This window comes from Pristis pectinata, chromosome 8, assembly GCF_009764475.1.
Source record: "Pristis pectinata isolate sPriPec2 chromosome 8, sPriPec2.1.pri, whole genome shotgun sequence".
Taxonomy (NCBI): domain Eukaryota; kingdom Metazoa; phylum Chordata; class Chondrichthyes; order Rhinopristiformes; family Pristidae; genus Pristis; species Pristis pectinata.
Window position 1 is genome coordinate 6,676,844 of NC_067412.1, and position 25,173 is coordinate 6,702,016.

A 25,173-nucleotide genomic window follows, 5' to 3' on the forward strand; every position below is an offset into this window, starting at 1 on the left:
TTTCTTTAGATGTGGGCTCAAATGTTCAAGAGTGCACAAGTTCCTGGATTTAATATGTAATCCATTAATGTAATTAAGTTGTCTAGAAAAGTATTAGGTCACTTAAGGATCTGATGCAAATCAGCACTGTACAATAATTAAGTGGTAGCATTCTCATCGCAATAGGTACTGTCGTCTTGTTTCCTTCCCTCCTCATTCAGATCAGTCTCTTACAATAGGTTGGAATCCTAAAGAGTTAATTGTCTTTTCAGTTGGTTGAAGTGTAGTTCTAGTGGCCAATAGCTTTAAAGGTTGTTTCTGACTGACAGCATTAATTGGTAGTAGGTGGGCCAGATTCGCAATCCTTCATGCTTTGTGGAAACAGGGAGGCCATTTTGGAATACTGTTGTTGTTGGTTAGGAAATACATACGGCAAGTTGTGGAAGTTTCGAATCAGTCAACAGTAACCATTGTTTAAAACAGTGGATTACAAGGATGTGTTCAATGGGAAGACCTCCCTATGTCTAAAGATGAGAAGCTGATCAGTGAACGAGGATACTTGGATTTGCTGCCTTGTGGATTTGCGTCAGGAGGTTATACTGACAGGTTCTGTGAATGCTGCATGGGCAAATCCTTTGGATAAAAACTGCTTACTATACTTCAGTGTTTAGCTGATTTTTAGCATATCCGTTGATGTATAAATTGATAAGTGTGATTTATAATTTACATGCCAGTTATAGGTTTAATCTAATACTTGCCATGTGCTGTTTAACGTAGTAGACAAATGTGCCTAACAGTGTGTTGTCCTTGCTCTGCATGAGGAAATAATTTAAATTTGCCTATATATCTTGTTGATGTTTAGCTCAATTGTAGATTTATGCATGTTTTAATTTCTCACGACTTACTGATGTACTGTGTTCACCCTGTTAACCTGCTTTTAATTGTATATTGACCTCTGGATTAATTTGATGAAAATGGGGATAATTTTTGTTTATCGTTCAGATCTTTGGTTGGAGAAATGTTGAAACAAGTGAGAGATACAAGGAAATGGTGTACAATATGCCTTAAGCTAGAATCATCAGACATTTTACAGACCATAGGAATATAGTGAAGGATGCTGCCATGGATTATTGCAGAAGAAGTAATTTAAAATATTTGCTGTCATTTGTAATAGGTTTCACTTTTGACTCTCAGTTGGGGATTTTTTTTTCAGGAAGTATATCAATGTCAGATTGTATATTTCTTGACATTAGAATTTCTGAAAAGAATCTTCGACAAGTGACCTATGTTATTTGAGTCATAAGGTGTTTGTCTTAACGGGAAATGACAGAGCAAATGTAATTAATGACCTGTTGTATTTTGTAATTGTTTATCAGCTGTCACAGCTTTCCTGTCCCATGCTCTCAGATCCACATTTGAATTTGAAGCATTAGAAAATACGTTATAGTTCATTTGAACTATTTTCTGCCATCTGTTTTTCTGAAATTTAGCAATGAGAAATTTGGTAAGAACAATGAAAATCGCTTAAATTCATCATCATCGGCTGCTGGAAGTACTAATATCCATTTTTTTTGAAACAAAGGAGGTTCTAGTATTATCGTTTTGTTTTTGAATCGTCCTCATGTACAACACAGCTCAGAATGTTGCCAAGTGTAAACAGTTAATGATTCATTGTGTTGTATACAGGATATAATGCCTTTATTGCTTTGCACATTTTCAATAATGGACCAAAATAGTTGGGATAATAACATCAAATTAGGAGCATTGTCTTAGATATTTGTGGCACAGGAGATGCATTGATAGTCATACTCCAGTTCACTGTCTAGCTCTATATGTGAGGGACAGGAGATTTCTCTGGTTCCTACATATGTTCCCATTCCAGTGCTCAAGCTATTGGCAAAGTCTATTCAAGTGGATTCCCCTGGCATTCACTCTTTGAGGAGAAACTGTTGGATCTACATCCATTCTATTGTGGCACGATGTGGTGATTCACCATGCTGCTGTGCTGAAGGGCTGCCAGATTTTGAGGTTGGCCAGGAATCTAATTGAATTGAAAACTCAAGTCCCACAAGTAACCTGAGAGAAAGATGGGGATGATAAAAGAGAACATTCAATTTTCTTTTGTACTCTTAGTATAAATGCCATAGAGTTGTAGAGGAAGAAAGACTGTTTGACAGTCAGGAGTCACCAATCTAGGCATGAATCTGATTGCCTCTTGATGTAGACAAGGTGCTGTGAGCATGCATTAGGTTGCATGTACAGTAACCAATGACAGAGATGGGAGGTCAAATTATGTGATCTTCCAAAAGTAATTTAACTTGGAATGTTCTGACCTTCAGTGCAGGAGTTTGCACGTTCTTCCTGTGATGCCATGGGTTTCCTCCTACGTGCCAAAGACTTGCAGGTTGATAGGTTAACTGGCCACTGTAAATTGCCTGTAGTGTTTAAGTAATTGGTAGAATCTGGAGGGGAGGAGGGAGTTGATGGCATTGTAGGGAGAATAAAATGAGATAGGTGTAGGGTTGGTGTAAATAGGTTCTTGATGGTCAGCACAGACTTGGTGGTCTAACGATCCCGTTTCCATGCTGTATGACTCTGATACTGTGCCAATATTACCAGCCTGAGGACTGGCCACTGTTCTGTAATTCTGTGCATACTAAGACCCACAATGTGTTCCACTGTTTTTGAGATAAATTACATTGTTCCATTGAAAACTGGCTGCACATTCAACTTTCCTGTGTAATTGTATATGTGAGGGAAGGGGAAACAAATTTTAAGAAATAGTTAATGTTTAGTGATCATGATGCTGTTTTGAAATTTTTAAAACTTTGTTCATGGGTATTTGATATGTAGATAACCACTTTATTGACAGTGTATTAAAAATGGTAATGAGAAAGATGATTTTCAGTGACTATCTTGTACATAGATAATCCATACTTAGACATATTACTTTATAGCATTTGGTCATGCATTTGATTCTTTGGAAAATGAGTGTGGGAAGAGTTACTAAATTCATACTTTAAGAATATGCCACTCTTCCCAGCTTGCAGTGGTAATTAGGTGTCTGAGGTAAAGTTTGCTGCTGATTACTACAAAATAACATTAAACCTGTCCAGTTTGAGACTATAAATTTGTATTTAACACTGTCCTTGTGTTCGTGCTTTCACTCACAGCTTCATTTTCACTCCCTTTGAGCCCAATTTATTCTTTTTGGTAAACTTACCGTCTTTTGGAAAATATTCCAGAAGGACATTTAAATAGAATCTGTATCTGACTGTTTTCTTTTAAATATTTTGGCTATATCTGAAAATATAAACTGGAATAGCAGGACAATGACATTGTACAACGCAGCTGAAGTGTGGTGTTTTGCAATGTTTTTGGGTGTGTCTGATATTGAAAGTACATGCTAGGAGGCGGGTAGCTGGCTACATTTTTTTTTAGTAGTTTCATGTCATTCAGTTGAAGACAATCAGCTGGTGATAAATGCCCCATTTGGGGTACTTGAAATCTGGAACTAGTATTGCGAAGATCTTATTGTCAAATATTTAAGTGCAGGATTGGGCAAGGCTAAACACAGTAATAAAACTTTTGTCTACATTACCACAAAATGAAGTTAGCTTTAAATATTGCAAAATAATTTTGAATTGAAAAGTGGAAAAATAATGAACTATTTCCTAGCAGAATGTATACATTTCAGGTTTTTAAAATGGTAATTTAGCACCTTTGATGTAGGCAGTGTTGTAATTCATAATTTAGGACAGTTCTTTTATTCAGTCTTGATAAAGTTTAAGGTTAAATATTTCATAGCTTTAGAAAGTGCAACACCTAAACCCAGAGGCAAGGAGAATATTGACTTGGGATACTATTGTACAGAAATAAGAGGTCAACTGAACGCATTTGTTCTTTGGGTGAGAGGAAAGAAAGACCTACAAAGTAGCCCCTATACGTTAGTAGGCTCAACCTTCCACCTAGGTATTCTGCTCTGGAGATCTCGCTACCACTACAAAGAGATTTGTTGGTTGCAGCCACCTTTAACCAGTTTGCAGGTTTATGGTAGCTGATTCACCAGTAACTCTTCATTTTGGGCAATTATAGAACGATTAGCTTTCAAATTAAAGATATTTGTGTTCACAAACTATTTTATATTTGTGTTTGATCTGATAGCATGATGTTTGAGAATGTCTTGCAGTTTGTGTTGTGGCAAAGTGGGATATTTGCCTTTAGAAAGGCAGCAAACACCTTTGAGTCTCCTTTAAAGATATGGGAGTAACAACAAAGTTTGTATTTAAAATCATAGTTATTCAGCACTGAAGCGAGCTATTCGGCCCACCACATCATTGCTTAAATAGCTTTAAGGGGGAAAGTCCTGGTCCAATGGCATCAAGGTCCAAGACAATCGGAGACGAGTCTCTGCTGCATGGATTTGGCTTGTGCCCCTTCTTTCTCGCCTCTCAGTCCCCTAAATCTTCCCCTTAGTACTCTCCTCAATCATTTCCCTCCCTAATGGGTGCTCTTCTCTTTCAGGTTCTCTCCAATCCCTGCTGTCATATTCTCGAGCTGCTGTGAGGCTGACTGCAGGCATTCACCCTCTCCATATCCATCCCCTCAACTATTGAGTGTCCTCCTTCACTAACTGCCCCTCCTCTGCCACCCTCTTCCAGTACTAATGACTGATCTATGAAGACCAATTATCTTCCTGCCTAGTCCTAGTGAGTTCAGGACTTCATCCGGGAAAAGAAAAGCCAGATAAAGGATTGCAGAGATGCTTTAATGGCGATCATCTGGGTCTGGTGATTACAGAGGTGTTCTCCTTGCTTTCTGCCTTGGAAAATGATTGCAGTGCTGCTGCCCAAGCACCATATAGTAGCTGAGGAACTCGTCCTAGAGACGCAATATTGTTTGAGCTCTGCTAGGCACAATGGCTTTTAACCGTGACCAATTAAAAATAAATGTAGAAGGCAGCAGAATCTCACAAAAACCTTGACTTAGTCAACTAAGTGAATCTGCAAATTTCTCAGAAGTTCATTATTTATCTACATCTCCCACATGTTGACATGCAAGCCTTGATTTTAAACAGTAGATCCAATGTGCACCCAATTAATGTGCAAGCTGGGGTTATGCAAGGCTGTATCATCATTCCAGCCCTCTTGTCAATTCTCCCTGCTGCAGTACTGAATTTTGTCTCCAACAAGCTTCCTTCTCGAGTGATTGTAATTAAATAAAGAGGAAAATAATCTGTCTTTAAGATATCTTTATTAGTCACATATACATCAAAACACAGTGAAATGCATTTTTTGCGCAGAGTGTTCTGGGGGCAGCCCACAAATATGGCCACGCTTCTGGCACCAACATAGCATGCCCACAACTTCCTAACCCGTACGACTTTTTGGAATGTGGGAGGAAACCGGAGCAGCTGGTGGAAACCCATGCAGACACGGGGAGAATGTACAAACTCCTTACGGTTGCTGGTGCTGTAATAGTGTTACGCTAACTGCTACACAACATCAACTGACCTCAGTCGTTGATTTACAGTTGCAGACATTCCTCACCTTTGTACTCATTGGAAGACTGAGCGCCAAGCCATGGCTGACTCTTTGACTGGTCATGGTTGACTGAGCAGCAGTGACTTACCTGCTCCCCTAACTGCTGCCCACCACCACTACAACACACATCCTATACTATAATATACTATTCAGTACAAACCGTACCAGGTACCTTAAATCACGGCAGACATGCTACCAACATTTTCCACAAAATGATTGTCAAAAGTGGGGAACCTACATTGGCTTCCACCCCTTGGCCAACAACCCCAGTATCAAGCCTTTAATCATATTCAAACAGCTCTGATGGTTGAGCCACATTATCTGCATGCCAGACAGGAGACTCCTGAAACAAGCACTCCATGAGCTTCATCATAGCAAGAGATTTTCAGGAATATGGAAAAGTTGGGTGTTGTCAGCCTAAACATAAAAGCTGAGCCTAAAATTTAACCAAGACCAAGAATAGATAGTAGTGCAATTGTCATTACAAGAGATGCTTAGGTGATGAACTAGCTGGCTAGCGTAGAACAAAGTAGGACCTGGGACCCACCTGCACTTTTTTCTTCATGATAATTTAGAAATCTAGATCTTGGCTTTTGGAAGGTTTTGCATGGGTACTTTGACAATTGATAGGATTTTTACACCCTTCGTTATTGTTGTCTGGGAATTTGTGATAACAAGAGCCACACTTGAGATTTGGACTTAATAAGGTCCTAAAGGATCACAATTGATATTTCTAAATTTTTTTTTGAACATGCTGTGGTAATAGGGTTTTGCACTGGATTGCACGGTATAAAGCTAAATGTACTGTTCATTTCCCTCCATAGATGCCACCTGACCTGTTGAATTCCTCCAGCATTTTGTGTTCATTGCCAGAAAGCTAAATCTCTTTTTTTTAAAAGACTGACTTTTATCTAGCAACACAACTTTCTTATGAATAATGTACTACAAGTAACTTCTAAATTCTTTTATTTGTCATTAATGCAAACTAAAATGGTTTTGTTTTAGTTTGTCATTGTATGAAGCTATTTCCTTAGTATTGAAATTTAAAATTCATGTTAATGAGATTACTTGAAGCGGGACAAGCTAAAGGCATAAGGTGATTTCTCTGCTACATTACTGTTCCAGGGTGGCCCATCCATACAGGTATCTTTTTAATCCCAATATTGATAAAAATTCAGACTGCTGTCAAAAACAAGAACTTTGGTATTTACACCAGTCACTTCTGAGTCCACAACTCTAGTAGTACTTGCTAGAAATTCCCATTAAAGCGGCAATATGATCAGCCTGGAAGTAATGTCTCCCCAAAAATTATTCCTTGTGCTCTGCTATCAAATACTAAATCCATTTTGAATTAATATTAATATCGATCTATTCCCTATAATGGGGCAATATAAATGCTCCAGGTACATTTATCACAGATGCATTTTGAGAGAAGAATCAAGCCCGATCCAATTTTATCAGAGGTCAGATCGGTTTTGCCATGCATTAGCAGACATCTAGGAGACTCTGGTTAGAGTATTGTGTGCAATTCTGGTCACCTCACTGTAGGAAGGATGTCAAGGCTTTAGAGAGGGTGCAGAGGAGGTTTACTAGGATGCTGTTTGGATGAGAGGGCATGTGCTATCAGGAGAAGCTGGACAAACTTGGGCTCTTTTCTCTGGAGCGGTGGAGGCTGAGGGGTGATCTGTTGGAAGTGTATAAAATTATGAGGGGCATGGACAAGCAATATCTTTTTCCCATTATTGAGCAATCCAATACCAGAGGGCATGCCTTTAAGGTAAGAAGGGGTAGGTTCAAAAGAGAGGTGAGGGGTACGTTTTTCACTGAGAGAGTGGTGGATGCCTTGAATGCATTGCCTGATAGGGTGGTGGAGGCAAATTCATTGGGGGCTTTTAAGAGGGGCTTGGATGGGCACATGAATGAGAGGAAAATGGAGGAATATGGGCATTCTGTAGGTAGGAGGGATTAGCCATGTCGGCACAACGTTGTGGGCCAAAGGGCCTGTTCAGTGCTGTACTGTTCAATATTCTATCCACCTCTTTTGTCGCAATCTATTTTCCTAGCTGCAGACTGAACGAGACATGGGAGCAGCATCAACTGCACAGAAAGATAATGTTGTTTTATTTATGTATATGTAATAACAGGTATATTGCTGATCAAGGTAAAAGCAGAATTTTAATGGACTGAATCTTGTGACATGAACACAGTCACGTGGATCAGAGCACCTATAGGTAGCAGTCCAATAAATGCTGGCGGGTGATTTCCAAAAGTGTCCTTGCACATTTGGCATTGTAAGAAGTTCACCTGGTTGACATGATTTGCATTTTTAAGCATTTCTGAGTGCTACTTTCAGCAATAAAATTAAAATGCTCTCAAACTTCCAGACTTCCACATATCCATATCAATTTCCAAGATCTGGCTACGGTGTAGTTAATGAACATTTTCCACGTTTTCACCATTTTTGCTTGTATCAGGTAAACAGGTTGAACACAGGTACATTTTTATTGAATTGAAATGTAGATGGCCTCGTGTTGCTTGGAAGTATTGCATCATGTTATTTTTCACCTTTGCAGTAGGACAGTTGAGCATGGATTTTTCCCGACTGCACACATACACTCCTCCTCAATATGTGCCAGAGAACACTGGCTATACTTACGCACTCAGGTGAGACTCCCAGTTAAGGTGCATGGTGTTGTAAAAAGATGTGTGCAGTGATTAATTTCGCTTGAATACTTGATGGCTATTTAAAATGACCAAAAACTTTATTTCTAGAAAATGACAATGAAATACTGACTTGGGTTTGGAACATTTTATTGGCAAACCATAAAGCTTCAAGTTATTGATGGTGGTAAATATTCCTAAAACTGGACAACAGAAAATATGTTGGCCTAGCTTACTTATTCAATTTAAGCTCATTTTCTGGGTTAAATAGGCATGTTTTGAACTTGTGGAATTGCTGCCTTGGAAGGAAGAAAAGGTATTTAAGAGATTTGGGCTAAACTGCATAATGGTGCTGAACTGTTCAAATTGGACTAATTTGGTAAATTTAGGACATTGTCTTGAATGCTGCTGTATTAAAAAGAGGAGCATCCTAATCGTAGACTAAATGTAACATGTTTCGAAGTGTTCTTGCTGCTGATATTGAACTGCCTGCGCTGCTTCTGCTCCTACTAGTCAGCAAATTGTGCTTCTAACCGTTTTCCTTCTGGGACAAAGTATGAGCCCGAACCAACGCATGTTTGATTTTTGCCTTCAAGTGAACCTGACCTTGAGGTTACTCTATATGTCTTCATTAATCTTGTTTATCATTGTTTCTACCTACCCCTCTCTCCTCTGTTCAAGTCTATTTATAGCTCTCATTAGATTTTGTGATCCTGAATTGGAATTGTACTTGGCAATTTTTATAATTTTATTTGCTCCAGCGGCAGAAAAATAGCACATGAGAAATGGGTCTCATTTAACTGTGTAAATGGGAAGTTGCACGTGGATGTTTCGGGCACTGCTAAGATAATTAAAGAATTTAGCAGCTCATCTTCACCGAAGAGGGTGTGTCCATTTTAATCCATTTTAAAGTTATCAGGATGGGATGGGTTTCATCCTTGGATTTTGTGGAAAGTCTAGGAAGAAATTATGGAGTCACTGACCATAGTCTTCCAATGCACATTGGATATGGAGATAGTTCCAGAGGACTGGGGAACGGCAGATGTTTTTCCTTGTTCAAAAGAGGGAATAAGGAAAAGTCCAGCAACTACAGGCCAGACAATTGAACCTCTGTAGTGGGAAAGCTGTTCAAAAACATTATTCATAATGGGATTAATAGTCACCTGGAGGAAAATGGATTAAGACAAACCAGAATGGATTTAAGTGCAAATAGTGTTTACTCAATTTGATAGAATTATTTTTTTTGATGAGCTCAGAGTTGACGAAGGTTAAGCATTCATTGAGGTATACACAGACTACCAGCAGGCTTTTGGTAAGGTGCCATTTAACAGATGTCTCAGCAAAGTTTAAGGGATGTTGATAACATAGATATGAAATTGACAGAGTAACAACACAGGGATGTGGGGATTGGTTGTTTTCAGATTGGAGCAAGGGGAATAGTTGTGTTCCCCAGTTGGGGGCCTTTTTCTTTAAACGCTATCGATGACCTGGACTTCAGAAGTCACAATTTCTAAATTTGCAGATGACACAAAACTTGGTAGTATTCTGAACTGCAAACAGTGTAGTGATGGATTATATCCGCATGTAAACAGATTGATGGAAAGGGCAGATGTGGCAGCTGAAGTTTATTATGAAGAAATGTGAGGTGATGTATTTTGGTAGGAAGAATGAGAGAGAGAAAAGAGTGTAGGAATAGAAGGACTTGGGAGTATCTGTGCACATACCAAGGTGCAAGTGTCAAGGCTTTTAATAAGGCATACACAATCCTGGGATTTATCAATAGAGGCATAGAATATAAAAGCAGGGAAGTCATGTTGAACCTTTATAGAATGCTGTCTGGCTTTGACTGGAATGTTGTGTTCAATTCTGGTGGTCATATTAATAGGAAGGATGGGGCATTATTATGGTCCAGAAAAAAAAATTCAAAAATATTTCTTGTATTTCCTTATGACCTAGAAGGAGGTCATTCAACCCATCAAGTTGATGCTAGCTGGTAGAGCACACTGATCGGCTCCATTTTGCTTCTCCCACTCCCCTACCTCCCAATTATCCGACTGTCCACCTACATTTAAGGATGATTTACAGTATCCACTTAATCTACCTGCTTGCATTTGGCATGTGACATGCATCTGTTACACTGGGGGAAACACATGTGGTCTCAGGGAGAATCCTATGCAATCTCTAGACAGACAACACCTGACATCAAGTTTGAACCCAGGTTGCTGGAGTTGAGGCAGCAGCATAACTGCTGCACCACAATGCTGCGCCTTTCCTGGGTTGAGGGACTATAACTACCAAGCAGATTAGAGGCTTCATATGGAGCCTGCAGTACACAGGATCGCAAGAGGAAGTAGAGGGTTATAGACTCAGCCAGCTCTATCACGTGCACAACTCTCCCCAACATCGAGGGCTTCTTCGAGAGGGGGTGCCTCAAGAAAGTGGCATCTATCATTAAGGACCATCACCATCGGGACATGCCAAAACAACAAATTCCACATCATATGTTGGTGGTAATAAATCTTGACTGTTGTCTGTGAAGAAGAGCGGTTGAGGGGAGATTTGATAGAAGAATATAAAATGAATAGATGGAGTGGATAGTGGAAGGCTGTTCCCTTTGGTGGAGTGGTCAATGACATAAACTAAGGGGGAAGAGAACGAAGAATGACCCGAGGAAAAGCTTTCTTAGGTTGCATGTGATTGGGATCTGCAGATATGATGGAGGCTTCATTGTAGCCTTTTAGGGGGGAATTGAATGTTGAATGAGGGAACAAGGTAAATGGAGGTATTTCTAGGGGATCAGTGTCGCGAATGGTGAATAATTGAATAATGGGGAAAGAGCTGATAGAACTGGAGAGAACTGGGCCGAGAGCCAGCATGGATGCAATAGGCTGAATTACCTGCTGTGCTGCAACTATTCTTTGATACTATTACGACTACCGAAATTGGTACACTATTGGCGTGTTGCTTGGCCAATTTTCCTTTGCCTACCTATGTCATCGGAGCACATTTGTAAAAAGTGGAGGCAATTTTATCTCCTTTTTGAGGTTTGGGTTTTAATGCACTTCATTTCCTTTGACATCTAATGATTTACTTTAATTCTTTTTTAAGATCATTTGGTCGGCAAGAATTTGAGTAACTGACTGTATGATCTCTAAGGATCCTGTATCCTGATTACACTATCTTAAACACCACCATTTTCTTGTTCCATCACCCCAAACTACATTCATTGCTTTGAGCAATGCAAAAATGGAATTTGGGATGGGTAAGCAGACTCAAACACGTGCAGAAGCCTGTTAATACGAACACTGCCTTGCTTCTGGTTATTGCTTTTCTTCAAGAATGAAGGGACCTGTTAAGAAATGTCCCAGTTGCTTTGTGAGAGCAGTTGGAATGTGCGTGTTTACTGCAAGTTTGCAGCTGTCATTTCTTTGAATTTGTGTTTCAGATGTTGCTCCTAACACTACCAATACTTGTTAGTCTGGGATAAATGAAGACACAGATGCAGGCTCATCACAAGTGTTATGGATAGTTAATGTAGAAAGCAGACTGTCATGTGCTCAGAAAATCTGAGCTGATAATTGGCTTTTGAAGCAGAGTAATCCTACAGGGTAAATTGAGAGTTTACGGCATGTCAAAGATGTATGCAAGGGTCACTGTCCTTGATTCAAAATTTAAAGAGAGAATCAGCTTGTATTTACTTGCATCACCAAGATGAAAATTTCAAGTTCTTTACTATTCATGGAGAGACCATCTACCTGTTTTAAATACCATCTCTTTTTCCCCAAAAAGGTTTGAAATGGCACTTGAGTTGATGTATATAAAAAAAATGAAAATGAAATTGATTTTGTTTTATTGTGTATGGAAGGAAGTACTTTATTTGGTTTGCAGTGTTGATTTGAAAGCATGGTGGAGGAGTTTCATCTTGTAAGTAATGTATGCCATACACAACCTTGGAATAGGTAGATTAATGATATTAGGTACAAAGTTTGAAATCTTTCATTCCATTAAATCAATCGTCATGAGAACAGAATAAAAGAAAATGCTGGAAACGCTTAGCAGGTGAGTCGGCTGCTGAGGAAAGAGACGGTTAATATTTCTGGTTAAAGACCTTCATTAGAATTGGGAAAGAGAAACAGGTTGGTTTTAAGATGCAGAGAAGGTTGCGGGAGGGATGGGTAGGACAGGATGAGACTGGGTTGTTGTTGTTAATGGCAGCAGTTAGAGAGTGATAATACAGGAAAAGGAATGTAAAATGATGACAAACGCAGGGTTGTGTTAATAGGGAGAGGATAAACTGAGCCAATATCACAGATGGATGACATTAAGCAGAAATGGCCACAGACAGAATTATCTGAAGTCGTACAATTCAATTTTTGAAAGCAACAATGTACCCAGACAGAGGATGAGGTGTTGTTTCTCAGTTTTGTATTGGGCCTCATCGGGATAGTGCAGGAGGCCACAGATGGGTCAAAGTGGGAGTGGCATGGAGAAGTAAAATGGCAGGCAGCTGATGTTTGACCCAAAAAACTGAAAATGGGTGTTCCACAAAGTGGTCACCCAATTTGTCTTTGATTTCTCCAGTGGAGAGGAAGCCACATTATGAACACCAGATTGGAAGAAGTGTAGGTTGCTTCGCCTGAATGGACTGTTTGGGGCTCTGGATGGTGAGAAGGACAGAAGCAAAATAACAGGTTTTGTCTCTTCTGTGGTTATGTGGGAAGGTACTGCAGGAAGGGTAGTAGTTCAGGGGATTGGAAGAGTGGACTAGGCAGCAGCAAAGGGAATGGTCCCTTTGAAATGCTGAAAGAGGAGGGGAAGATGTGTTTAGTCTTGGAATCTTGTGGAATCATGCAGAAATTGAGTAAGATGATCTGTTGAATGTGCAGGATTGTGGAGTGGAAAGTGAGGACCAGGGGAATTCTGTCCCTACTCTGTTTAGGGGAAGAGGGATTGAGAGGGACAGGTGGGAGATAAATCAGATGTGGTCAAGAACTCTGTCCACTATGGTAGGGAGAAACCACAGCTGAGGAAGAATAGATCTCTCCTACTGATGACACTCAGTCAAAGGCTTGTGTGTTCCAAACAATGCATGGAAATCTAGGCTGATATTCCACTGTTGTACTGCAGGAGAGCCAATTTACTGGAGATGTCAACCTCTAAACGAAACGTTAAATCAATGCCCCTTCATTTGTGAACATAAATGATCTTGTGGCACGTTCATTGAAGAAGAGCAGGTCAGTTATCCCTGGCATCCTAGCCAATATTTAATATTCAATCAATGTCACAAAAACTGATTGTAGTCTCACATTACTGTTTGTGCGAGTTTGTTCCTCTGCCCTAATTGGCTGCTACATTTCCTATATTACACAAGTGACTGTACTTTGGGATTACCTGAAAGGATTGTGAAAAGTCCTGTATAAAAACACATGTAACCTATTCTTCCCAAAATTTACAGTGGTAGTTTATTTTTATATACTGTTATTTGGAGAAAAATAAACAGCTTGCTGATGGCCAGAGTTGTTCTGTCTGACAGCTGTAATAAGTGTACTTGGTTAATTTGAATTTGTCTGATCCATTTTGAACAGTGCCATTTACTAATTGAATTTGTCCTTTAAGTGCAATGGAATGTGAGAAATGAGAGTTTGATTTTGATGCACCATGTTGACAGCTTTGAAAATTTTGGAAAGTTGCGTTTTGATTCATTGCATATTAAGAAGAGCAAAATCAACTAACTAGATGTATCTGATCATAGAATTTTTTTTTGTCTGGCTGGACACCAGCTTATCTGAAGCTGGAAATGCTGCCAGGCAAGTTGGACATAAGGACCACTTGGTGAGTGATAGATCCCTGGTCCTTTGATTTTCAGAAACTCTCTTCCTGATGTTTAAGTCCATCCTTAGACTCGTGCTTAACCCTCCTCTCTTTTTTTTTGAAAAGTCCCATTTTAGTACCATCTTATCTCTCTTCCTACTGCCATTTCTTTCCCCCCCCCCAACCCAACTCTTCCCAAAACACAAGCAAAATTCTTACTATGATGTCTTGCGTATCCCAAGCTAGCCCTTATCACTGGTTCTGTCTATACCTGATACTTTTAACCTTTCAAGACTCATTGAATGTTACAGCACAGTACAGGCTCTTCAGCCCACGATGTTGTGCCAACACTTTGTCCTGCTCTATTATCTATCTAACCCTTCCCTCCCATGTAGCCCTGCATTTTTCTATCATTCATGTCTCTATCTAAGAGTCTCTTAAATGTCCCTAATGTATCTGCCCCCACAACCTCTTCTGGCAGTGCGTTCCATGCACCCACCACTCTGTGTGTTTAAAAAAAAAACTTACCTCTGACATACCCCTTATATCTTCCTCCAATCACCGTAAAATTTTGCCTCCTCATGTTAGCCATATTCGCCCTGGGAAAAAGTCTCTGATTGTCCACTCAATCTATGCCTCTTATCATCTTGTACGTCTCAAGTCACCTCTCATCCTCCTCTCCAAAGGGAAAAGCCCAAGCTCACTTAACCTATCCTCATAGGCTATGCTCTCCAATCCAGGCAGCATCCTGGTAAATCTCCTCTACACCCTTTCTAAAGCTTCCACATCTTTCCAATAATGAGGCGACCAGAACTGAACACAATACTCCAAGTGTGGTCTAACCAGAGTTCTATAGAACTGCAACGTTACGTCATTGCTCTCAAACTCAGTACCCCAACTAATGAAGGCCAACACACCATACACCTTAACAACCCTATCGACCTGCGTGGCAACCTTGAGGGATCTATGGGCATGGACCCCACGATCCCTCTGTTCCTCCACACTGCTAAGAGTCCTGCCATTAACCTTGTATTCTGCCTTCAAATTCGATCTTCCAAAGTATATCACTTCACACTTATCCAGGTTGAACTCCATCTGCCACTTCTCAGCCCAGCTCTGCAGCTTATCAATGTCCTGTTTAAATCTACAGCAACCTTCTACACTATTCAGAACACCACCAACCCTCATGTCATCAGCAAACTTACTAACCACATCCTCATTTATAATCCTCATCCAAGTCATTTATAAAAATTACAATGAGCAGGGGTCCCAGAACATCTCCCTGCGGAACACCACTGGTCACCGACCTCCAGGCAGAATACGCTCCACCTACCACCACCCTCTGTCTTCCCTGGGCGAGCCAATTTTGAATCCAGGCAGCCAAGTTTCCTTTGGATCCCATGTCTCCTAACTTTCTGAATGAGCCTTCCATGAGGAACCTTATCAAACACCTTACTAAAATCCATGTACACCACATCCACTGCTCTACCTTCATCAATGTGCTTCGTCACATCCTCAAAGAATTCAATCAGGCTCATGAGGCACGACCTGCCCCTCACAAAGCCATGCTGACTGTCCCTAATCAGCCTGTGCTTCTCCGAATGCCCATAAATCCTGTCTGTAAGAGTCTTCTCCAGTAATTTGCCCACCACTGAAGTAAGACTCACTGGTCTGTAATCCCCAGGGTTATCCCTACTCCCTTTCTTGAACAAAGGAACAACATTTGCCACCCTCCCAATTGTCTGGCACTACTCCTGTCACCAGTGATGACGCAAAGATCATCGCCAAAGGCGCAACAATCTCTTCCCATGCTTCCCGTAATAACCTTGGATATATCTGGTCCGGCCCTGGTGACATATCTATCCTAATGTTTTTCAAAAGTTCCAGCACATCCTCTTTCCTCAAGTCGACATGCCCTAGTGTATCAGCCTGTTGTACACCATCCTCACAAACGTCTCTCTGGTGAATACTGAAGCAAAGTATTCATTAAGGACCTCCCCTACCTCTTCCGACTCCAGGCACATGTTTCCTCTTTTATCCCTGATCAGTCCCACCCTCACTCTAGTCATCTTCCTATTCTTAACATATGTGTAAAACTCCTTGGGGTTTTCCTTAATACTACTCGCCAAGGCTTTCTCTGCTCCTCAGTGTCTCTGCTGCTATGGGGGGGGGAAGGTTCTGTAGAATCCTCCCAGTGGAGTGATCACTCCCTTCCTGTCTCTGGCTTCCACCAACACTGATTCAGTGGATGATTCCCCCCACGACATCCTCACTTTCTACAACTACGATATTGTCCCCGATCAGCAAAGGCACTCCCCTACCTCTTTTACCTCCGTCCCTGTCCCTTTTGAAACATCTAATTCCTGGAATATCCAGCAGCCAGTCCTGCACTTGTGACAGCCAAGTCTCTGTAATGGCCACAACGTCATAGTTCCATGTACTTACCCAAGTTCATCACCCTTGTTTCTGATACTTCTCGCATTAAAGACACACTTCAGCCCATCCAACTGGCTGCAATTTTGCCCTTTCAACTGTCTATCCTTCCCTCACAGTCTTTCTACACTCTGCATCTACTTATACATTTAATGCACCAACCTTTGACCTATCGTTCGGGTTCCCATCCCCCTACCAAACTAGTTTAAACCCTCCCCAACAGTTCTAGCAAACCTTCCTGCAAGAATATTGGTCCCCCTCCAGTTCAGGTGTGTCCTGTCCCTTTTGTACAGGCCCTACCTTCCCCAGAAGAGATCCCAATGATCCACAATTCTGAAACCCTGCCCCCTGCACCAACTCCTCAGCCATGCGTTCATCTGCCAAATCAACCTATTCTTACCCTCACTGACCCATGGCACAGGCATTAATCCAGAGATTACTACCCTTGAGGTCCTGCTTTTCAGTTTCCTACCTAGCTCCCTATATTCCCTCTTCAGGACCTCATCTCTTTTCCTACCTATGTCATTGGTACCAATATGTACCATGACCTCTGGCTGTTCGCCCTCCCCCTTCAGAATGCTGTGGACCCGATCCAAGACATCCCTAACCCTGGCACCCGGGAGGCAACCTACCTTCCGAGAGTCTCTTTCACGTCCACAGAATCTCCTGGCTGCCCCCCTTACTATGGAATCCCCTATCACAATGGTTCTCCTCTTCTCCCCTCTTCTCTTCTGCACCACACAGCCAGAGACCTGGTCACTGTGGCTTTCCCCGGGAGGTTCCCCCCCCCCCCCACCTGCCCCCCCAACTGTATCCAAAGCTGTAAACCTGTTATTGAGAGGAACGGCCACAGGGGTACTCTGCGCTACCTGCCTATTCTCTGTCCTTCTGACAGACACCCAGCTACCTGCCTCCTGCAGTTTAGAAGTGACTTCCTCCCTGTAGCTCCTTAAGAATCTCCTTAAAGCTATATTATAGTACTTCTCCCAATCATCTGGCCAAACGTTAACCCTCAATTAACAGCATTTAAAAAAAAAAAATTGTATGACTGATAATCTCATTTTTTTTCAGGGTTCAAGCCCCTCTCCAATAAATAATGTCGGGGTAAAACTAAAGTGGCCTGGATTCTGTGGCCTTCTTTAAAGATGTGTCCTAGGTAACATAATAATCTACAATTCCAAATTGGATTAAGTGAAGTAGTGTTTTTCTGTTGCTGATTGTAGCTTTTTGCTGTGTGCAAGTTAGCTGCATCACATTACTTTAACTGTATTTCAAAGTTTTTGGTGGCTCAGAAATCCATTGGGCCACCTAGGGGAGATAAAATGTACATTATACATGCAAGCTTTTCTCTCTAAATTATTGGTGCAGACTGTGTTGAAGTGGTTAGGAACAACTAGTTTTATATGAAAGAATAAGTGAGCTACCCTTTGTCACTGCAGTTATATGTATTTTTAAATAAGTGAGTCTCACTTCATGTATTAATTGCAGTTGATGTTTGCTGCGCTGACAACATCATTAAGTACAGAAACAATGGAATACAATCTGAAATCTCATTTGTTCATGATTGCTTTTGTCAGCAATGGGATAATAAATATCAAATCTTCACTCAAAGTTATTAATATCTGTAAAGGAAATTTGGAGGGAAATTGAGATTTGCAGGATCTGGCTTCATTTGGCATTTGAGTTTCTGTATCAGGCAATGTTTTTTCAATTGTACATTGGATGAGATTTTTATTTCAGTGAAAAATATTGATATAGGATTGGAAATAGTAATTCTTAATACACTTTTAAATTGTGGGCAACTTCCTCTTTCACAACTCTTTAATCATTGCTAAATATAGATTTGCTTCTATAAGACCTGGCTGGTAGGTGTCAAGCAGTTAGCTGCTATAGTATAGTTAATGTTGCTATTTTGCGTTGCATAGAACTGATTCTTGGGCTGTGTAGGTGGACATCTTCAGTAAATTGTATAAAAAGCAGCATTTTGCAGAACTTGGAAAAGTAGGAAGGGAAGCAGAAGGAAAAGTTGGAATGGAAAAGAACTGTCTTATACTGTAAAGGGAATGGAACTCAATCTTGGCCTGGAAGTTATGTTGTATGTCTTCAAAACATCCTTTTTTGTATAATGAACTGATACTAGAACTGTTTATTAATTTTTGGCCCAAGACCTAAACAAAACATCCAATACTGCTTAGTTCTCTAGATGATGGTGGAACTCGTATAGATAGTTAAGTAACATAGTCCTGATCAAATAAAACAAAGGTGAAAGTGGTCTGAATGGATTTGAGCTCTTTGATCCATAGCAAAATCAACAAGTTCTAAAAATAATGTTGGGGGGGGGGGGCAGTGACAACGACAAAGATCGACTTGAATGTGTTGCGCTGATGGATTTTGTGGATGTTGCAGTGTTTGAGTTTTATGAATTTTTGAGTTGGAGAATTTTTCAAGTGGTCTAGCTGTCAATCCTGTTGAAATATGGGTAATTCATTTTCTTTGTAATACCATTCTTTTCATTTAGCTGGAATTAAAAAAAGACCATTTGCTAGATAATTATCAATCTCTTCCCTTAAACAGTCTGATCTCCACTTAAATTTGCATTCCTTGTATTTTGTATAACAGCATTGTGGAATCTCTTCAACTGCTGGAGGTTATTAAAGAATACTTGTGGCAGGATTGTACTTAGCACAAGATTGTTCATTTGTCTTCAAGTTAGCATCAAGCGTTTTTTTTCGTGAATGTTGAGTTGCACAAGTAAGGGGACCTTACAACAGTTGGCAAAACATAGAACTTTCTGGTAAAAAGTTGTTGAGGTTATCTGAGGCAAATTCAATGTTTTTCAAAACTCAAGTTTTGGGGATTAAGATAGAGATTAGAGTAATTTGGACCAGTTTTGAGGTGCTGAATGGCCTCTTATTTCCATATGCAAGTCATTTCAGGTACTTTTCTATCCTTCAGTTTTGTACTTCTAAATCCAAACAGCTTTATAAATAGTGTTGCATTTTAAGACATTTCATAAAACCTATTAGGTGCTTTTGTAAAAGATTCATTGGGTTCCCCAGCTGTAAGTGAGCAGTTGGTGCTAAGATTATGCATCATTAATTGATGGCTTATTGGAATACATTGTTATACTATAGGCAGGTACGTAAATCTGCCCGTGCCCTCCACCAAAAATGTGAAGGGAAATTAATACCAGCTCCTGTAGTCTCCCAGCATGAAGGAACTTGTCGTTAAGTTTCATTGTGGGATGAATTTGTAACCAAAATAAATGTAATGTGTTGTGAATTTTTCCTCTCTATTAACTGTATAGAATTATTGACTACTTGTGTGTCTTGCATCATTTATGTGTGCAAAAATATTTTAAATAACTAAATTTTGAACTACTAGGGACTACTGAATTTGGAATATTAGTTGTCTGAATTTAAAAAGTTTGTTGCTTTTAGAGAGAACTGTTTTTCCATGCAAGAGGCTTTGTATGTTGTAGGGTCCTGATGAAGGGTCTCAACCTGAAACATCGACTGTTTATTTCTCTCCATAGATGCTGCCTGACCTGCTGAGTTCCTCCAACACTTTGTGTGTGTTGCTCCAGATTCCTGCATCTGCAGAATCTCTTGTCTTTGTATAAATTTTGTTGGTTTCAACATAAACTACCAATTAAAACTAACTATATAAACTTGATACCAATAGGCTACAGTGTTTTGTAGTCAATAAGGAGCATACAATATACTTTGACAATTATTTTTCTGTACCTTTTACTCCAAAAAAAATTAAATAACATTTAACCATTCTAAGTCTAGAAGAATGAATATATTCTATGCTTTGTTCCTTATAGTATTCTTTATCTTTCTTTAACTATTTTTGCTTTCCCAGAAAGAGACATCAAAAAGTAATTGACCAGCATGACTGAGTTGTTGTCTGTGTTGCAGTGCTAGAATAAAGCAGGGAATAGAATGGTTATGGCTCAATTTAGGAGAAAGAAGAGGAGGAAAATTTGTTGTTAATCAAGTTTGTGATTTAAAATTTTAAAGAAAATGCTGGAAACAGCACATCAGGCAGTATCCATGGAAAGAGAAACAGAGTTAATGTTTCTGATCTGAGAACTTCTGTCTGAAAAATGCTGCTTTTGGATTTCCAGCATTTATTTTTATTTATTTTCATTTACTGAGATTAACATTTTTAAAATGGCTTGCATATTTGTTGAAAATACAAATAGCATGTAAGTTTAAAGCCTTCTTGGATTATTTAAGAATCATATAAGATGGATGTTACATGGAGTAGTTTGTTTGATGGTTCCTAAATGCATGGTTTTAATGAAAGTTTGGGTTTTCTTGACTAATGGTCTTTGCTAATCTAACCATTATCTTAAATGTTAGATTGTTAACAATGGTATTGCTCTGAATCTTTGTAAGGTCTTGGAATTTTTACATCAATAACTTTGATCATCAATAAATGATGATTTTGAAAAACAAAATAGTAGATACTGGATTGTGTTTGAAGTTCCTTGCAATAATTGAATTTGTGATTAAAAAGACACTTTACTATATCTACTATGCATCAACCTGCTTGCTGTTTATAGCACGTTTTATGGAAAATGCAATCATTTTATACAAACCTTTTCAAGCTGAAACCGGTGTTTGGACTGTTCATGATTTGTACAATTTTATTGTGTATTGGATTGAAATTTTCATGTTTTATTACAGTTCCAGCTATTCTACAGAGGCAGTGGACTTCGAAAGCACACATCAGTTGCATCCAGTATACGATTCACCAAGAATGTCTCGACGTAGATTGCGGCCTGTTACTACTGAATATTATTCTTCAGAAAGCTTGCATAATGAGAGCATTGGCAGCAATCACTCTTTTCCGGGCAGTGTCTTGTCCTATAAAGAAACTTCATTAAGGCAAGTCTATTCATTGATTGGGAGAAGGAGTTAAAACTTGTAGCATATTCTCAAGACCATGAATTAACTTTCTTGTCGATAATATCACAGATTAGTAGTTAATATGCATGGCAAATCTATTGTTTCATCTTGCTCCCTTTTCTGGAATAAAATTTCTAACTAAATTAGATCACTTTAGCATCTGGTAATCTACCTGATGGCAACAATTCAGCTGTTTACTTCTTGACAAAGTTTCAAGTTTTTGAGTTTAAAAAGAAAAAATTGAAATACGTTATTGAACAGATTTCAACATCTGGAGGTTAAACAATGGGAACTTTTGGGGCAGAATCAGTTCTTTATCAGTGCAATACAGCTGCTGTATTTTTTTTTAAACCTTCAGTTGACTTCCTATCATCAAGCAAAATTAAATGCAGTAGCTTGGTGTTATTGGCATTCTGTCAAATCATATCACTAATAAAGAGAAAAATGTTGGAGATACTCAGCAGGCCAGGCAGCATCTGTGGAGAAATGGCTATTGCTTCTACTTTGTGACCTTTGCCTTTCAAAATTGTTGTATTGTTATAATCATGCCACTTGAAATGCTTAAAAACTACATTAAGGTTACTTCGTGATGTTTGCTCAAACCATGATGTTTCCAGTGGGAAGTGTTTTGGTTATGTTTGGCTTTAAATTTTCACTCTCAAAGTTTTATATATACTGTGGATAAACAGGAAATCTGCTTCCAGACCACTGCTGTTAGCTGCCAAATATTTGAAGGCAGACTGGGTTGACTGTTCTCTTTTGTTTTGTGTTTCCCATCGTGTTGGCATTGGGATCTTGAATGTGTTGCAATATGCTTTAATCAGTTATGGAAGATGTTTGCATTTGTTGATTTTTTTTAAAACCGTAGCTTTCTTTTCCAGAAGTGCAAAACAGCAGCAGCAGCAGAAACACAGAAGCTTATCCAAGCAGACTGCTTCTGTATCACGTACTCAAAGTAAAAGCATGGTAGAATCCTCAGTTACCAGTCAGAGTAGCATCCTGAGCTATGCAAGTGATGCCTCAATGATGTCCACAGTGCTAGATGAGTCTTCAATACGAGAAAAAACAGAATTAGATCATTTCTGGGGTAAGCAAGATTAATGAGAGTTTTACATCTGGTTATAAATGTTAGCTTATTATAAAGTTTAAAAACTAAAATGTTTAAGAGCTGAATAAACTCAGTTTACTATGACAGCTCTTTTTTTTTCCTGGGGGATTTTCAGGGGTTGATCAAGAGCAAAAGTACATTCACAAAGCAATCTGATCCATTTGTGCTGCTGGTTATTACTTTTAGGTTTATCAAACTTGCTCAATTTTCTGTCACAGCATCTTGATGCATCTATAAATGACATACTGGCTATATTTGGAAATCCTTCATTTAAAAGAACAGTTAAATAACTCCTGAAACATCTTGAGCCTTGATATGATGTCACTATTGCCTTTGCTAGCATATCTTTTTTTGGATACTCCCTTTAACCATAATCGCAATCCCTGTTGGTTTTCTGCATGTGATTTTTGCAGAACTCTCAAAAGAAGTCATGCTTTGTGTGAAATCCAGCAATTCACAAGCTTTGTTGCCAATTTGAAAATGAGCTTTGTTATTTATGTACAGTGTTTCCCTTCAGCCCCTGACAGAAGGGCTTGCATACTTGTAAAGTTTCATCAGTGCTCCTGCAACATTTATTGAGTACAGCATTGCTGAATAATGAGTTTGGGATCTGTCTCATGGTCATATTATGAGTATGCCATGTGGCTATTCTCAGAATGGATTTCTGTGAGTAGCTGGGAATATTTTGATGTTCTTTGAACTGAATGTTGATGTGCTTACAGGCCTGAAATTTTTTTAAAAAATTATCCATTTTTACATTCCTGGTGAGCATACTGTGGACAGTGCTCTGTTAAGTTTTATTTCATTCTTGAATTTGACAGGGTCAGGGGATTAATTGAGGAATCAGTCTGGTTGCTTTGGAAATTAGCTAATGCTCATGTAAAACTGCTGAACTTTTACTGTAAAAGTATTGGTATTGGTTTATTATTGTCACTTGTACCGAGGTACAGTGAAAAACTTGTCTTACAAACCGATCTTACAGGTCAATTCATTACAGTGCAGTTACATCGAGTTAGTACAGAGTGAAAAGGCATACTCTTGTGGTTGTAGTGTGAAAGAAAAATCTCATCTTAGATGCAAGAAACACAAAAAATACCTTTCTGAAGTTTTTTTTCTCATCTGGAAGCATCACATTAATAGAAAGTGAAACGTGTGGTTATTTTAAGATGTTATCTTAAAACCACCAACATGGTTTTTTTTAAGGAAACCACTTGAACCGCATAAAGAGAAGCAAGCAAAAGCAAATTGATTTAATATTCCTGATTAACACTTGGTAGGTTCTTTTAAACAAATCACATTAAGTTGCAAATATTTCAGCAGTCCTGTGCTACCATATATTAAAGTTTACCTCAAGGCCTGTGTTTAGGTCCACTCCAGTTAATACTCCATTCTGGAACACGAGGAGAATCTAAAAAGCTTTCTGAGTATTGCCCTGGTTCTTTGTGACTGTTATATTTCTTAGAATCAAAATTATCTTTTGAAATTGTTAGGAAAGTAATGCAACCTGTCCTGTATCTAAGTCCAGAAATATTAACATATTAGAATCAAAGAATCATGTAAACATATGGCACAGAAATGGGCCCATTTGGCCCACCTTGTCCATGCTAACTGTGATGCCTATCTATGCTAATCCCATTTGCCCACATTAGGCCCATATCCCTCTACTTTCCCATCCAAGCAGCTGTCCAAATGCCTTTTAATTGTTGTAATTGTATCTACCTCCACCACCTCCTGTGGCAGATCATTCCAGAGACTCACCATCCTATGTGTGAGAAAAACTTATCCCTCAAATTTCCTTTTTAGTTTCTCCTCTTCACCTTAAATCTGTGCCCTCTGGATCTAGACTCCCCTGCTCTGGGGAAAAAGACTCTCTCTATCCTCTCTATGCCCCTCATAATTTCATACCCCTCTATAGATCACTTCCCAGCGTCTGAAGTTCCAGTGAAAATAAACTGAGCCTCTCTTTATAACTACAGCCTTCCATTCCAGGCAACATCCTGGTGAATCTCTTCTGCCTCTCTCAATTGCTACCTCATCCTTTTTGTAGTGTGGCAACTAGAACTGTACACAATACTCTTAAGTGCTGTCTAACCAATGTTTTGTATGGCTGCAACATGACATCTCACATTTTATCTGAATGGGATCCAGTGCATGCTGTCAACATTTATGAATGAAGGTAGAAACTTGAATATGAAATGAATCGTTTATGTTTCATTTTATTAACTGTGATCCTTAATCCCTTTTCTTGGTAATAATTACTAAGTAGATAAATCCAGTGTTCAGTGCAAAACTGGGTTATACAAATCACTGGACATTTGCATTCAATTCCTATCTTGCCAGTAAGTGTGGTGCAGAAACTGTTTTCAATATGGTTTGGTTTGATTAATTAGCTATGATGATTGCTGATGGCTATTCACTTCTGCAAGATGCTTATGTGGGAATGGTTAGGACATGGCTGTAATGCCTTATGCTGGAATAGATAGTTGATAGTCATGTGGAATTGTATTCAACATAAACTCTCAAAAATGGTGAGTTAGAACTTTACGGCAGGGCATTATCTCCACTAACATCCCAATTACAATTTTTCACACATTAGTTGATAAGAAAATTTATTCAGTGGTTTGACCACGATTTCGTGATGTGGATCAGAATCACTTGCATAGGTAGAAACTTGGATTTGTTTAATTCCTTCTGTGATTTTGACATTCCAGTGTGCTTT

At 39.3% G+C, this 25,173-nt stretch overlaps 1 protein-coding gene across 8 annotated transcripts in view; it reads left to right on the plus strand.

Annotated features, from left to right (window-relative positions):
- Positions 1-25,173, plus strand: part of sun1b (Sad1 and UNC84 domain containing 1b) — a 67,691-nt gene that overhangs the window by 13,635 nt on the left and 28,883 nt on the right. For 2 of the 8 annotated variants that reach the window (XM_052022533.1, XM_052022538.1), the window contains exons 1-4: positions 375-572; positions 8,096-8,186; positions 21,125-21,325; positions 22,228-22,433. In XM_052022533.1, coding sequence (XP_051878493.1) covers positions 500-572; positions 8,096-8,186; positions 21,125-21,325; positions 22,228-22,433 — 571 coding nt within the window. In that variant the 5' untranslated portion in view covers positions 375-499. Of the gene's footprint in view, positions 1-347; positions 586-8,095; positions 8,187-17,498; positions 17,584-21,124; positions 21,326-22,227; positions 22,434-25,173 lie in introns of those variants that run through there. The other 6 variants (XM_052022535.1, XM_052022540.1, XM_052022539.1 and 3 more) reach the window with 5 other exon arrangements.